General features: G+C 60.4%; 1 protein-coding gene across 2 annotated transcripts in view; it reads right to left on the bottom strand.

Annotated features, from left to right (window-relative positions):
- Positions 1–659: 659 nt before the first annotated feature.
- Positions 660–12,137, bottom strand: part of RRBP1 (ribosome binding protein 1) — a 66,310-nt gene continuing 54,832 nt past the window's right edge. For both annotated transcript variants that reach the window (XM_047771636.1, XM_047771635.1), the window contains 14 exons: positions 9,785–9,875; positions 9,203–9,295; positions 7,349–7,441; positions 7,190–7,270; positions 6,959–7,048; positions 6,342–6,434; positions 5,857–5,928; positions 5,218–5,313; positions 4,663–4,746; positions 3,113–3,220; positions 2,448–2,531; positions 2,119–2,214; positions 1,538–1,681; positions 660–1,223 (listed from right to left, as the gene is read on the bottom strand). In XM_047771636.1, the coding sequence (XP_047627592.1) occupies positions 1,185–1,223; positions 1,538–1,681; positions 2,119–2,214; positions 2,448–2,531; positions 3,113–3,220; positions 4,663–4,746; positions 5,218–5,313; positions 5,857–5,928; positions 6,342–6,434; positions 6,959–7,048; positions 7,190–7,270; positions 7,349–7,441; positions 9,203–9,295; positions 9,785–9,875 (1,264 nt within the window). In that variant the 3' untranslated portion in view covers positions 660–1,184. The remainder of the gene's footprint in view (positions 1,224–1,537; positions 1,682–2,118; positions 2,215–2,447; positions 2,532–3,112; positions 3,221–4,662; positions 4,747–5,217; positions 5,314–5,856; positions 5,929–6,341; positions 6,435–6,958; positions 7,049–7,189; positions 7,271–7,348; positions 7,442–9,202; positions 9,296–9,784; positions 9,876–12,137) is intronic.

The following is a 12,137-nucleotide window of genomic DNA, read 5'->3' as shown; positions in this document are numbered from 1 at the left end:
CCCACATTTGACAGCCCCCAGGCAGGTGGTGAGACCTCAGTTCTCAGGCACCCTCCCATGGGCACCCCCACCCTTCTATCTGGCTACACTTGCTGTCAGGGCCTTGGTCCCCCCAGCCAAAGTTCAGCCCCTTCAGTGCCTGTCTCCCAAGATTCTGAGTCTTGGGACAGAGCTGAAAGTAGGATTGGCTGTGCTGCCAAGACCCGTGACTGCTACAAGCTCCTGTGACACCTCTAAATCCATTTGTTTGAGCTCCAGGTTCCCTACAAGGCCCCCCCCCCAACACATCATGGCCAAAGATTCTCTGGGTTCACAGGAAGTTAAGGTGGCAGCCCTCCTGCGTTGTGGACATTTGCCAGGGTTGCAGCCAGAAGGACGGAACTCCTGGTTCATGCCCAGAACTCACCTCACAGCCTAGGGCACCCACAGCCTCTCTAGGTAATCTCAGCTCTTGGGGGGTGGGGACTGTGGTCACTGCATGAAGTCATCAAGTATCACAGGTCCCACTCCCTCATCCTGCCCTGTGGGCATGGGGGCCTGGGTGACATGACAGGGAAGGCACCGGGGACCAGGAGCCATACTTGTTGGCTCCCCTGGTTCCTTGACCCGGCTCAGCACCAGCTGCGGGAGCCCCCACAGAAGACCAGGCAAGACCGAAGTGCCAGGCGACACATGGGTTTTAATGGCATTAACATCTGGGAGGTCACACTTCAGTTCTGGTGGTAACTTCTTCCAGGGGTGAAGGCTGCTGCCTCGCTGGGCTGTGACCCTCCAGTCTGCTCCGCAGCCTCTGAGACTCACCTCCTGGACTGCCCACCACCTGACCCCCAACCCCATGAGCGACAAAACAATTGCACTGATTGACACAGAGATACCCAGAGGTCCCGGCCTCCCCAGCACACTGCCCAGGTCTGTCACACAGCTGATGAGGGCTTTGGCGTCTGCTGGCCGGTGATCCAGGGCTGGTCCTGGGGAATAGTGTTTATCCAGCGTGACAAAGGTTCTCTTACAAACTGGGGTCTGGAAGATCTATTTCTGATGCTAAGAGACTGTCGTCTCTAATGGCTTCTCAGAGCTACCGAAGTTGGGCCCAGATATCGCTGTGTTGGTCGGTTTATTTATTTGTAAGGAATGTGTAAGGCATTTTGGTAAGTTGAACAGTAACTTCTTTTTCTGCAGGAGACTCAGACAGACGTGCCCTCCTTTGAGCTGCTGCCATCCTCCTGTGAACAGAGGAGGAGAGAGGGAGAGGCTGGGGCCAAGGGGACCATTCACCTCACCGGAGGGACCTCCCGTCCCTGCAGAGTAACACCCTGAAGCCACTAATGCCTTCAGAGCCCAGCCCGACATGGCAGGAGCTGAGGATGCAGAGGGCTGAGAGGGCCCCTCGTCTGGGCCGAAGGCAGTGGCACTACGGGCAGCACAGGGTGCAGGTAAGGACGAGGCCCTGGGCCTGTGTCCCACCGAGGGGGCTGTCGGGCTGCCTCTGTCCCCCGCCCACCCCCGCCCCCACTGAGGGCAGGGTGGCGGCACTCACTGATTTGTCCAGCTGCTCCTGCAGCTTTTTCACTGTGTCTTTCTCCTTTGCCAGCTGCTCCTGGGTTGTCTTCAAAAGCTCTTGTAGTTTGGTGGCAGCACGTCCCAGGTCACTGGTTAACTTCTTCTCCTTTTCTAGTCTCTCCTGGGGGTCAGAGGGTTAAGGGGATTAACCTTCATGTGACAGGTGGCAGGAAGGCCGCCTAGCTGTGCCCATCCATGGGGACAGACGCTGGGGGCCCAAGGGTGTGGGGATGGGCCTCTTGTCACAGGATGGGCAAGTGAGGGCCTGGAGCAGACGGCCTGCATTACAGTTGGGCCTGTGCTGCCTCCAGTGCTGCCAGAAGCACTTCTTGTGGTGCCAGGGCTGCTCTATACAGCAGCCACTGGGGACAGGGTGCCCTGGGGCCAGGGTGACAGAGGAACCTCGGTTCTACTTAATTTAGTCACAGAGACTAGTGGCCGCCTTATATGGTACTGGAGATTTAGGGGGTTTCCCCACGCCCAACCACATTAGCCTGGACCCTGCCCGAGGGGCCTCGGTGGTTCCCACCCCAGTCCCACCCGAGGGCCCCCTTTTACCTTCAGCTGCATGGCCTCCTCTGCTTCTGACCCAAGGGTACTGGTGCAACGAAGCTTCTCCAGCTCCCCCTGCAGCCGACAGGCCGCATCCTGAGCCTGGGGGCAGGGGAGGGGGCGCGGCAGTTCAGTGTCAGGTGCCTCATCAACCTAACAGGCCCGCTTAGGGATGGAGGGCGCCTGGCATGGGGGCCTGGAGAGTAGGCCAGACCCACACAGACGGGGCGGGGACGAGGCACAGTGATACCCACTCCAGAGGGATGAGGCTTGGCCCACCCAGCAGAGGCCTCAGGGGGTCACCTGGACCGTTCTGCACCCTGACCCGCCCTGACCTCCTCAAACTCGGCCGTGAGCTTCTGCCGCCGTGTCTGCTCGTCCTCTAGGAGGGCTTCCGTCCGCTCCAGCTGTGTCTTCAGCTGCGTACAAACCCCGCGAACGTACTCAGGAACCTGGCGCTGGCCCTTCTTGGCGCCCAGGGCTCGCGGGTGGGCTGAGACCTGGGGCTATGCCTTCTGGCTACTCCTGGTGCCCCCACCTCACTGCCCTTCCCTGCCCCAGAGCTGCAGGGAGACAACCGAGTCCCTTCCAAAGCCCCCCACCCTGGGGACAGAAGCTGGGGTGGCTGAGCTGCTGACCGGACTCCAGTTACCCTCGGACACCTCTGATGAGACCCCAAGACAGACGCCTCAGCACCACGCAAGCCCCTGCCCCACAGTGGTTCCCACTCGGAGTCCCGCCACCGCCAGCCCCAGCACCACGCTCAGCGGCAGCTGCTCAGGTCTGGGGAGCAAGCGCCCCTCTAGTGATGCTGAGCGAAGCCTCAGCTTGCAGGCCGGGCCCTCCACCTCCCGCCCTCCCTTCTGCTCTGTGGCTTCTTCAGACCCGGCTGACCCCCGCCTGGGCGTCCTGGCAGGTGGCAAGTAGCCCAACAGAGGCCTGCCGTCGAAGTGGGGGAGTTAGTGGCTGACACCCAAGGGATGGGGCTCACCACTCTAACCTTGTTGGGGTCCTGCTCTGCTGGGGGGGCCTCTGGGGAAACAGCTGGGGACCTGGCTACGTCGCCATCCTCTACGTGGCTCTTCATCTCACTCAACTGTTGCCTGACCTGAAACAGGGAGGGGGGTTTGAGCAAATACACAGCTGGACACACGCCCACCTCACACGCACACATGCACACACTCCCCCCGGGAGGACCTGTTTTGATAATTTCAAATCTGTGGCAGCAGGTTCACTGGGACAGGAGGGTCAGTGCCATGTGTGGCCACACTGAGACTTAAGTGCCAGTGAGGGGGCCCTGGCTGGCCCCACGCACCTGCTCTGCTCCAAGGCCAGTAGTAGGGAGCCCCCCGGAACCAGGTGACCTGAGGGTCACGGCACACAGTGCTAAGGGATCCAAAGGGAGTGAGAGGCGGCTGGTGGCTCCGCGAGGATACCACCCACGTCCCACATCCCTTCTGGACATGGTCCACTGTGCAGGAGCCCTTCTAGGGTCTAGAAAAGATGACAAGAATACACTCTTGCCTAATAAGGTTCCCTCAGCCCTGAGCTCCATCATGGGGGCAGATGATGCATCTGGTGGCCCCTAAGCCCCCAGACCACCAAGCCTCCGATCTGAAGGGGCAGCAGCATCACCCACAAAGCTTGGGTGGAGGTTCCAGGTGGGGCTGTGGGTGGCTGAGGCTGGCACCCACTTCTTTCCCTCCTTCCAACAGTCCCAAGAGTGAACAGCAAATTTTGTAGACCAAGAATGAGAAGAACTCAGGGAATGTCCCCTACATATGGCCCAGGCCCGGCTTGGACAACAGCTTTGGAGAGGTGGTGACGTGTCTGAATGGCACCTGCCCTCGGGTGTGATGGTCCCAGGTCAGGCCTGAATGACCAGAAGAGGCACCCCAGGAGCCAGAGCGTGTGCCCAATGCGAGGCGCTGCTATGGGCCTACCAGCCCAAAGGCCCACCCCTCTGGTCTCTTTTCAGAAAACCAGGCATTTGTATTCAAGAGCTCCAGTCTCTAAATGTAAACAACCAACCACAATTTTAAGAAAGAACACACAGATCACCTAGAACATGTCCATGGACTCAAAGGCTACTGCCTGCAACCCCAGCCTAGGGCTGGCATTGGGACTGGGCATCTTTGTAAGTCTGGGCTGATGTTGCCCAGAACCAGGGGCCTGGATCGCCTGTCAAGGCTGAAAACCAGGAGAACCCAAGACCCTCTGCATGGCTGGGAGCTCTGCATGCCCACAGGTTTGACTGGGTCCATCTGAGCCACCGCTGGGCAAAGAAGGGTTCAAGTCTCAGAGAAGGCAAGGGACGTGCCGACAAGGGGCCCCAGGGTGGAGGAACCTCCCAGCGTTGAACCAGGGCCTGACCTCACTGGGGGATGGGAAGTGGAGCAGGGGTGCCATGGGCCCAGCAGCCCGGGAGGAGCCTGCTCAGGACGTGTCCGAAGCCTGCACACCAAATCCATGCCCGTGCCCTTTGACAGGATGCAGGAACACACACACCTGACCCCCCGGCCACACGTCGGCCACGACAAGGTCACTCACCAGGGCAAGCTCGCTGCTTTGTTTCTGGGCTTCACTCTTAGCTGCATCCAGCTGAGACTGAGATTCTAATAAAAGCTGCCTCAACTGGAGAGAAAACAGACCCGGGGGGGGGAGGGGGGCAGAAAGGAGGGAGAAAACCAGTTCCCGTGAGTCAGCACCTCAGCAGCTGATCAAATACAGTCACTACCCCACACCCAAGACACTGTGGGTCGGGGGGCTGGGCTCCCGCAGCTTTGGCTCCTTTTTTAAGACACAGGAAAGACAGTGTTTAGCACACATGTGGGCTCAGGCCTTTGCAAATGTTTACAGATTGTCTTTGGCCAGAGTAAGGCCAAAAGTGAGACTGAACCAGAATCGGGGTGGGGGTGGGCAGTGTCAGACTGAAATGCTGGCCCCGCAGAGGCAATGTCACCACCCCAGGTAGAGGAGGTCTGCTGCCAAGCTAACCGGTCTTCACCCCGGCTGGTCCTAAGGGCTGGATTTTGCAATCTGCCCCTCAGCTTGGCAGGCCCAAGGGCTAGGGTGCAAGTCCAAGGTCAGGAGGTGGCCACTCACCCCTGCCACCTCCTTGGCGTAGCTCTGGCACTCGGCGCTGGCGGCTGCCATGTGCTTCTCCAGCTCTGCCTCCAGATGCGAGGTGTGCTCCCTCACCTGGACACACGTGCGAGTCAGAGGTCTGCAGCTGGCCAGCGAGGAGCAGGGCGACAAGGCCGGGGGGTTGAAGGGAAGGGGGCCACAAGGCCAGAGGGATGGGATGAGGAGACGGGGCAACGGGGCTGGCTGGCCCTGGGATGAAGGCTACCAGGCCTCCAAGGCCAGGGAGGAGTGAGAGACGCCCGAAAGGGCCATGGAATCTGGCGCCCTGGGGCCGGACCGGTCCTCAGACCTCAGCAGCTCAGGGATTTATTTACTTGAGAGCTCGGCACCCATGGACCTGCTCTGAGGCCGGGACAGGCTGAGGAGCCTAGCAGGGCCACCTTGTAGCGTCTCCTGGTTCACAAGGCCACAGCAGAAGCCATGGTTCTCCAGGGCCCGGCGTGCTGCCTCCAGCCACTCGTGGCAGTAACGGCTCATTAAGGACAAGCAGGGCTGACAAGATCCCGGAGCTTCTTTTAAGACCCGTGGCACCTGGGGGAAGGCGACTAAAGGAAGCCCTTGAAGGCACATCTCTCACAGGACAGAGCCCGCACGTACCTGATCTGAACTTTCAAGTTCCCCTTTTAGCTTCTCGATGATCTCTTCGAGATGTTTCACTGTGACTCGTGACTATGGAGCGAAGGGAAAACCCCGTCAGACACAAGCCCTAGCGGAGGGGGATCCTGCCTGGACGTAGTAGCACCATGGCTCCTAACCCTGTGCCGGACCCAGCAGGCCGGGCCCCGCCTCAGGACACCCAGTGGTGCCCCCTCTGTCCCCCCCAACACCCCCGAATGCGACCAGCAGCCTCTTTCTGGGAGAGGGGGTCTCTCTGAGGCCAGGAGTCAGCTGTCACTCTGCAATCACACTTTATGTGGGGCCACCAAGACAGCAAACACGACTCCTGTCTCCCCGGTGAGCCGGGTAACTCAGCGGTGTCCACCCTGGACCTCACAGAATTCTGAACCTGCTGCTGACCTGAGGAATCTAAATCTGGGTTTCGAGGGAGGACGGACCCTGGGGAGCCCTGGGACCGCCCATACCTTCTGGAGCTCCTCCTCCGTGGTGCTGACTCGTGCCTTCCACACCTGCTCCTCCTCCTCCACGCTCTTCTGCAGGTCCTTGAGCATCCCCTCCTGTGGGGCGGGTGGTGAGCAGGGCCTTGGGGTGCCCCCACCCTGCCCCTTCCCATCCGCCTGCCTCCCCCGGGGTGACCAGAGCCCTGCTCTGACCCCTCCCAGACAGTCCTGTGGGGAGGAAGATGGGCACTGGCCAGTGTGCGAGCGAGGCCAGAGGACTCTCCTCTCTGATGGGTTTGCCACCAGCACTGGCCTCGGTGGCCCAGGACAAGGACAATAGGACAGGGCTGATCAGAGGGAGAGGGATGGACCTAGCATGGCTCTTGGAATCACAGGAGTGTGGTTTCAAGCCGACGTCAACCAAATGCTGCCCCTTTCCTTTCCCAGACTGTGCGAAGACACCCGAGCCCAGATCTTCAACCTGAGCGCACCCCTTTTACCACCCAGCCAAAGAAAGGAGGCCAGAGGGGGCAGTGACTCTCGCAAGGTGCCAGAGAACCAGCGTTCGAGCCCAGGCTCTCTTCCCGCTGGGCTTTCCCACCCCACCTGCCTCTGCCCTGCTCCCTGCCTGCACGCCTCACCGTCTCAGCCAGGATGGTGCGGTACTGGTCGCACTCGGCCTGCAGGCTGCTCTGGGTCTCCTCCGCCTCCCTCAGCTTGGAGGCCAGGTCCTGAGGACAGAGGGCAGAACAGGGGTCTCTGAGCCAAATGCAAAGGTTTCGCCCAGCTGCCCGATGACCGGCTCAGGCACCCTCCTGACCCAGAGGCCAGGGAGAGCGCGAGGGACAGCAGCCACTGGAGGGGGCGCTCACCGAGGGCTCCGTGTTCACTGGTGGCTGCTTCAGCAACTCGGGGCCTTTCTCTTTGACCTCCTGCAGCCACTCGGCGTAACTCTGCAACAAAAATGTTCAAGGTTGGGCGGAACACGCCCCACACAGAGTGGGGTCCCTGGGGGTCATGTCCCCTCCTACCTGGTGGGCTGAGACAGACAGAGCCGGGAGCAGGGCCAGCAGGGCCTCCTTGGTCTGGGCCTCAGTCAGGCTGAGCTGCTTCTCGGACTCCTCCTGGGAGGGTTAGGGGGGTTGTGGTGGTCACCAAGGAGCTTTGGGTAGCACCCCACGGAGAGGAGTGTCCACCCCAGGAAGGCCGCCCCCAGCTCTTCAGGGGATGGACAAGGATGGGAGGAGACCAGTGGTGGCTGTGGGGCCAATGGGGGAGCAGGGATAGGGGTGGGTGGTGGCTGACTTTAGAGGCCAAGTTCTGGCCATGCCAGCCCAGGCTGGGGAACATTGAACAGACTCAGCTGTAAGGAAGAGGGATGCTGGGCAGGTGCAGGTTCCCCCACCCTGGAGACACTCAGGCTCAGGTCTCCATTTTGCATGTGCATGTGGGGCGGGGGTTGGGGTGGGTGGGGGAGGGGGAAAGGCGTGACTCCCAGCAGCCACAGAGTCAGCAGCTATTGTAGCCCTGGGGGGTGGGCGGGAGTCAGTGGTCCCACTGTGCAGAGGGGTGCGGTTTGGTTGGGGTTCTGGCTCTCTGAAGCCTGCCCCAGGCACCATCCTGCAGTTGTGCTGGCCAGAGGCCCATCCATCCTTCTTGATGCTCCCAGTCAAAGTAAGAGAAAGAAGGCAGAGAAGGAGGGAAGCGGCCTGCGAGGACAGTGCCGTCCCTGGGGGCAGACCCCCTACCATGCCCTGTCCGGCGGAGGGTGGCTGCAAGGGACTTCCGGCTGAAAGTCCTATCTGATAACCTCTCCCCAGGGCCTGAAAACAGAGGCTGCACTAGGAACTCCCAGATCAGAGCTGGCAAGGAGGTTCTGGAACGTGGCACAGAGATGGCTGACAAGCGGATGCCTTAACCTGGCCACAGCACCCACACGGCCTGGACTCAAGTCTCAGAAGCCGACCCTTGGCTCGCTCAGCAATGCACAGACTTATGCCCGCGGCCTGGTGGGGACCCCTGACCCTGTGACCATGATTCAGGTGCCCCGTCATGGAGTCCAAGGCAGGGGCCGAGGACCCAGGGGCCAGCTCCTGTCTTTATTTGGCTATGTGACCACAAGTCAGGTGGCTTGTGCATTTGCCACAGATAGGCGCCCAGGTCACATCTGGGGAATCTAAGTATAGCTCCACCGTGGACCCGAAGCCAGCCCCTCACCCTGCCTCTCAGAGCCTCACTGACACAAACTCAAGCTTCCTGGGATATCTTGTCAAAGTCACTGCAAACCTACGGTAACAGAACAGGCACTGCCTCTGCATGAGAGGGTGGGGGGAGGGCAGGGCCGGCTCCCGGGGCCTTTCATCGGCATGGGAACCTGTGGCCAAAGGGGGTGGGTGAGGCCCTGCTTGCTGTCACTGCCCATGTCTGGCCAAGGCCCTGGACACAGACAGGCCTACACCTGCTACACTCCTCCGCCCCCCGGCCCCAAGGACCTGGGCCTAAGCACCTGCTGCTACAGATTCTTCTTCCCTGAAAACTCAATCCTGGAGCCTCCCGGGCCAGGAGGGCAGGGGCCTAAGGAAGCAGTGGACTGTTCAGATGGAGAAGAGTAACATGAAGAAAGTCTACACAGACAGACCGTCCCGGGCCCACCCAGAGGCGGGGTTCGGGGCCCAGCAGAGGAAAAGCAGACGAGGGCTCGCTGCTTCCTCCATTGGCAGGAGAGACGGGCAGGAGGGCGGGTGAGCAGGAAGATGCTGTGGCTCAGGCAGCGGGAGGATTTCTGAGATGCTCTAAGGCCGCAACTGCACAGCCTTAGAGTTTTTGTGTGTTTTGTGTGGTCTGCTTAGCAGGTTGACTGAGGCCAGTGTGGTGCCGACACTGACCTTGGCCTGGGTCAGAGAGCGCAACTTCTCCTCGCAGGCCCTCTCGGCCGAGGCCACAGCCTCCATCGCCTTCCAGTTCTTCTCTCGGAGGTCCTGGCGGGGGGAGATGGGAGAGGGTTAAAAGCCAGGCCGGCTGGCTGGTCTCCGGAGTCGGGAGAAGCCTCCCTAGTTCTCCCCGGCAGCACTGGCCTGGGCAGCTCTGGCCTCGGCTGTGGCCTGTGGTGTCCTCGCAGTGAGACTCGTCTGAAGGAGTGTGTGGGGGGTGGTCAGCCCGGCTCCTCAGAGAGGGTCCTGGACCAAATGGCTTTTCTGACCCAGCCAGGCCCAGGGCAGTGCAGGAGGGGTTCTGGGGAACAGCTGGCGGGCCTGGGTGCTGGGGGCAGGCTGGCGGGGGGACGACGCAGCCGAGGCTCCTGTGTACTCTTGCAGGAGCACCGGGCTCCTAGGCCTGGTCTGATGCCAGGTGACCATGTGACCAAGCGAACTGGTGGGAGTTGGGACCCGAGGGGGAGGGGGCCCCTCACTCCCCTTGGGGAGCGGTAGCCGAGCCCCTTCCCATCACGCAGGTGCCCCAACACTCACGTTGTTCTTTGCTTTCTGCTGCTCGACCGCCTCCTTGAGCTCTGTGGCTTCCTTCTCCAGACACCACACCTGCGACTCCAGCTCCATGAGGCTGAAGGGACACGCAATGTCACTGCCGGGCTCCAAGGGCCCGCAGCCCCCCTGGTCCTGTCCCGAGGAACCCCTTCCTTGGCCTGGGACTGGGATCAAGCCCTTCCCTTCACAGGGCACAGGCTTCAGGGGAGCCCAGGCAGCCACCCCAGCACCTCCTCCAAGTGCCAAGGCACAGAGGTCACCAGAGTCCCACTTGGTGACACTAGCTGTTGGGACAGCAGAGGTCAGAGCAGCCACGGTGGCCAGTGCAGGGGTGGACCCCAGACAGGTTTTCGGACACTTTTTCTTCTGGTGAACTGAGCCCTGTTGCCTGGTCCTGCTCTGTCCCACAGCACGTGTCAGCTGGCCCTTCTCTGTGGCCACACCTGCCCTTGAAAGTCACGGGCTGGGGCTTCTCCTAGACACCTGGGCTGGAGCCACACACAGCACCATCACCTGCACACCACCAAGTAGCTCCCGCTGGGGGCAGGGGAACATCCTTTGTCCAAACCTAGTAACTGGGACTCAGAGGCAGCTCCTCAGGCCTGAGCCGGGACTCCGCGGGGCCACCCCAGCCTTCCCTGCTTCTCTCTAGACTCAAAGCCCAGTGGCCTCCGTCCACCCCCATCACCCAGAAAGCAAGGGGTGGACGCTGCTAGGGCTACACTGGCTGTTCTGAGAAGGAGGCTTCAAATGACACTAGTAGGTCACCTCTGCGTTCAGGTCTGGGACAGGGGAGGCCTGGGGACACACGAAATCTGAAGTCTGGAAGCCCAGATGCTTCCAGAAGCAGCACAACTACAACAGCCCTGGGGGTGGAAGGGAAGCCCCATCGAGGGCGGCCCCAGGTGGGGACACACACCTGTATTTATCGTGGGCCGTGGTGAAACACTGAGAAATGGCACTCTAATAACACACGTCAGGACGGAACAGAACTTTCACCCTCCCAATGCCCTCCATGGCACCACCTCGTTATTCTAAACAGTTTGTGTCTGGCCTTGAAGACATGCTGCTGACTTCCTGGATGTTGGTTTTAGGCCACAGAGCCTGACCCCACCCTCAAAGCTCCACTGGGATCTTCCCAGCTCCCTCCTCCAGCTGCCTGCATCAGGCAGCAGCAGCCAGCTGCCTGCAAATTGCCACGGGAGCGTCCCCAAAGGCATGGGGCCCTGAGGAAAGAGAAGCAGCAGGCTGGGGGTGAGGAGGTGCTGACAGTCACCTCCTGGTGGTCACTGCCCCTGTTCCAGGACGTCCAGGGCTGGATCCCTCATCTCCACCCCAGAGCAGGATGGCCTGGCCTAGACACAACTCTAAGATAAACAGTCCAGGAGTTCCTGTTGTGGCGCAGTGGTTAATGAATCTGACTAGGAACCATGAGGTTGCGGGTTCGATCCCTGGCCCCACTCAGTGGGTTAAGGATCCGGGGTTGCTGTGAGCTCTTGTGTAGGCCGGTGGCTACAGTTCCGATTCAACCCCTAGCCTGGGAACCTCCATATACCACAGGAGTGGCCCAAGAAATTGCACAAAGACACACACACACAAAGATAAACAGTCCAAGAAGGAAATTTTAAAAACCCCTAATTTGGCCAAACATCTGCATGATGCAAAAAAACTAGACTCAACCCTATTTGCAACATGACTTAAGTAACTAGTCATTAGCTGTTTGATCCAAGAATCTGATCTTAAAATACAAGAGCAAAAGCCTAAACAAACACAACCTCGCTACCCCTACAAGCACCACGAGAAACAAAGTTCACCTGAGCTTTCCGGAAAGGTGCACAGAGAGGCTTTGCTACTGAGTGTCCTGCATGGCATTCTAGGGCCACTGAGAGGCTGGCTTCTTCTCCAGCCCCCAAACCAGAGTTGGAGGCCAGGGAACACGGGCCATGCTGGGGAGGCACAGGGAGGTGACTCACTGGCAGTGGCAGCCAGAACAAGGGGGTCCGGTAGGCGGACAGCCCAGGACATGACCAATAGCTGCCCAGGGACGGAGGACACCTCTACGCCTCAGCCCACGAGGCTGCCTCGTGGACCTGCCCGGCCACGGCAGCCAGGACATGCAAACCTGTGGGCATCTGCTGAGGGACACAAAACCTGGAGGTGACCGTCCCAAGGACTCGCGCCCCCTAGCTTGAGGCGCCCCCATCAGGTCTCAGCGGCAGCAAACTCGCATTCCGAGCACGCCTGGGGTGGGGCCACAGGAGTTACCTCACCCCGCCCTGCGCCCTGGCCGGCTGCGGACCTTGGCACGTCCCCATCTGTACACAGAGTCTGGGCAACC

The sequence above is a fragment of the Phacochoerus africanus genome, chromosome 3, assembly GCF_016906955.1.
Source record: "Phacochoerus africanus isolate WHEZ1 chromosome 3, ROS_Pafr_v1, whole genome shotgun sequence".
Lineage (NCBI taxonomy): Eukaryota > Metazoa > Chordata > Mammalia > Artiodactyla > Suidae > Phacochoerus > Phacochoerus africanus.
The sequence above is the reverse complement of the archived record's forward strand: the minus strand, read 5'-3'. Positions and strand labels throughout refer to the sequence as shown.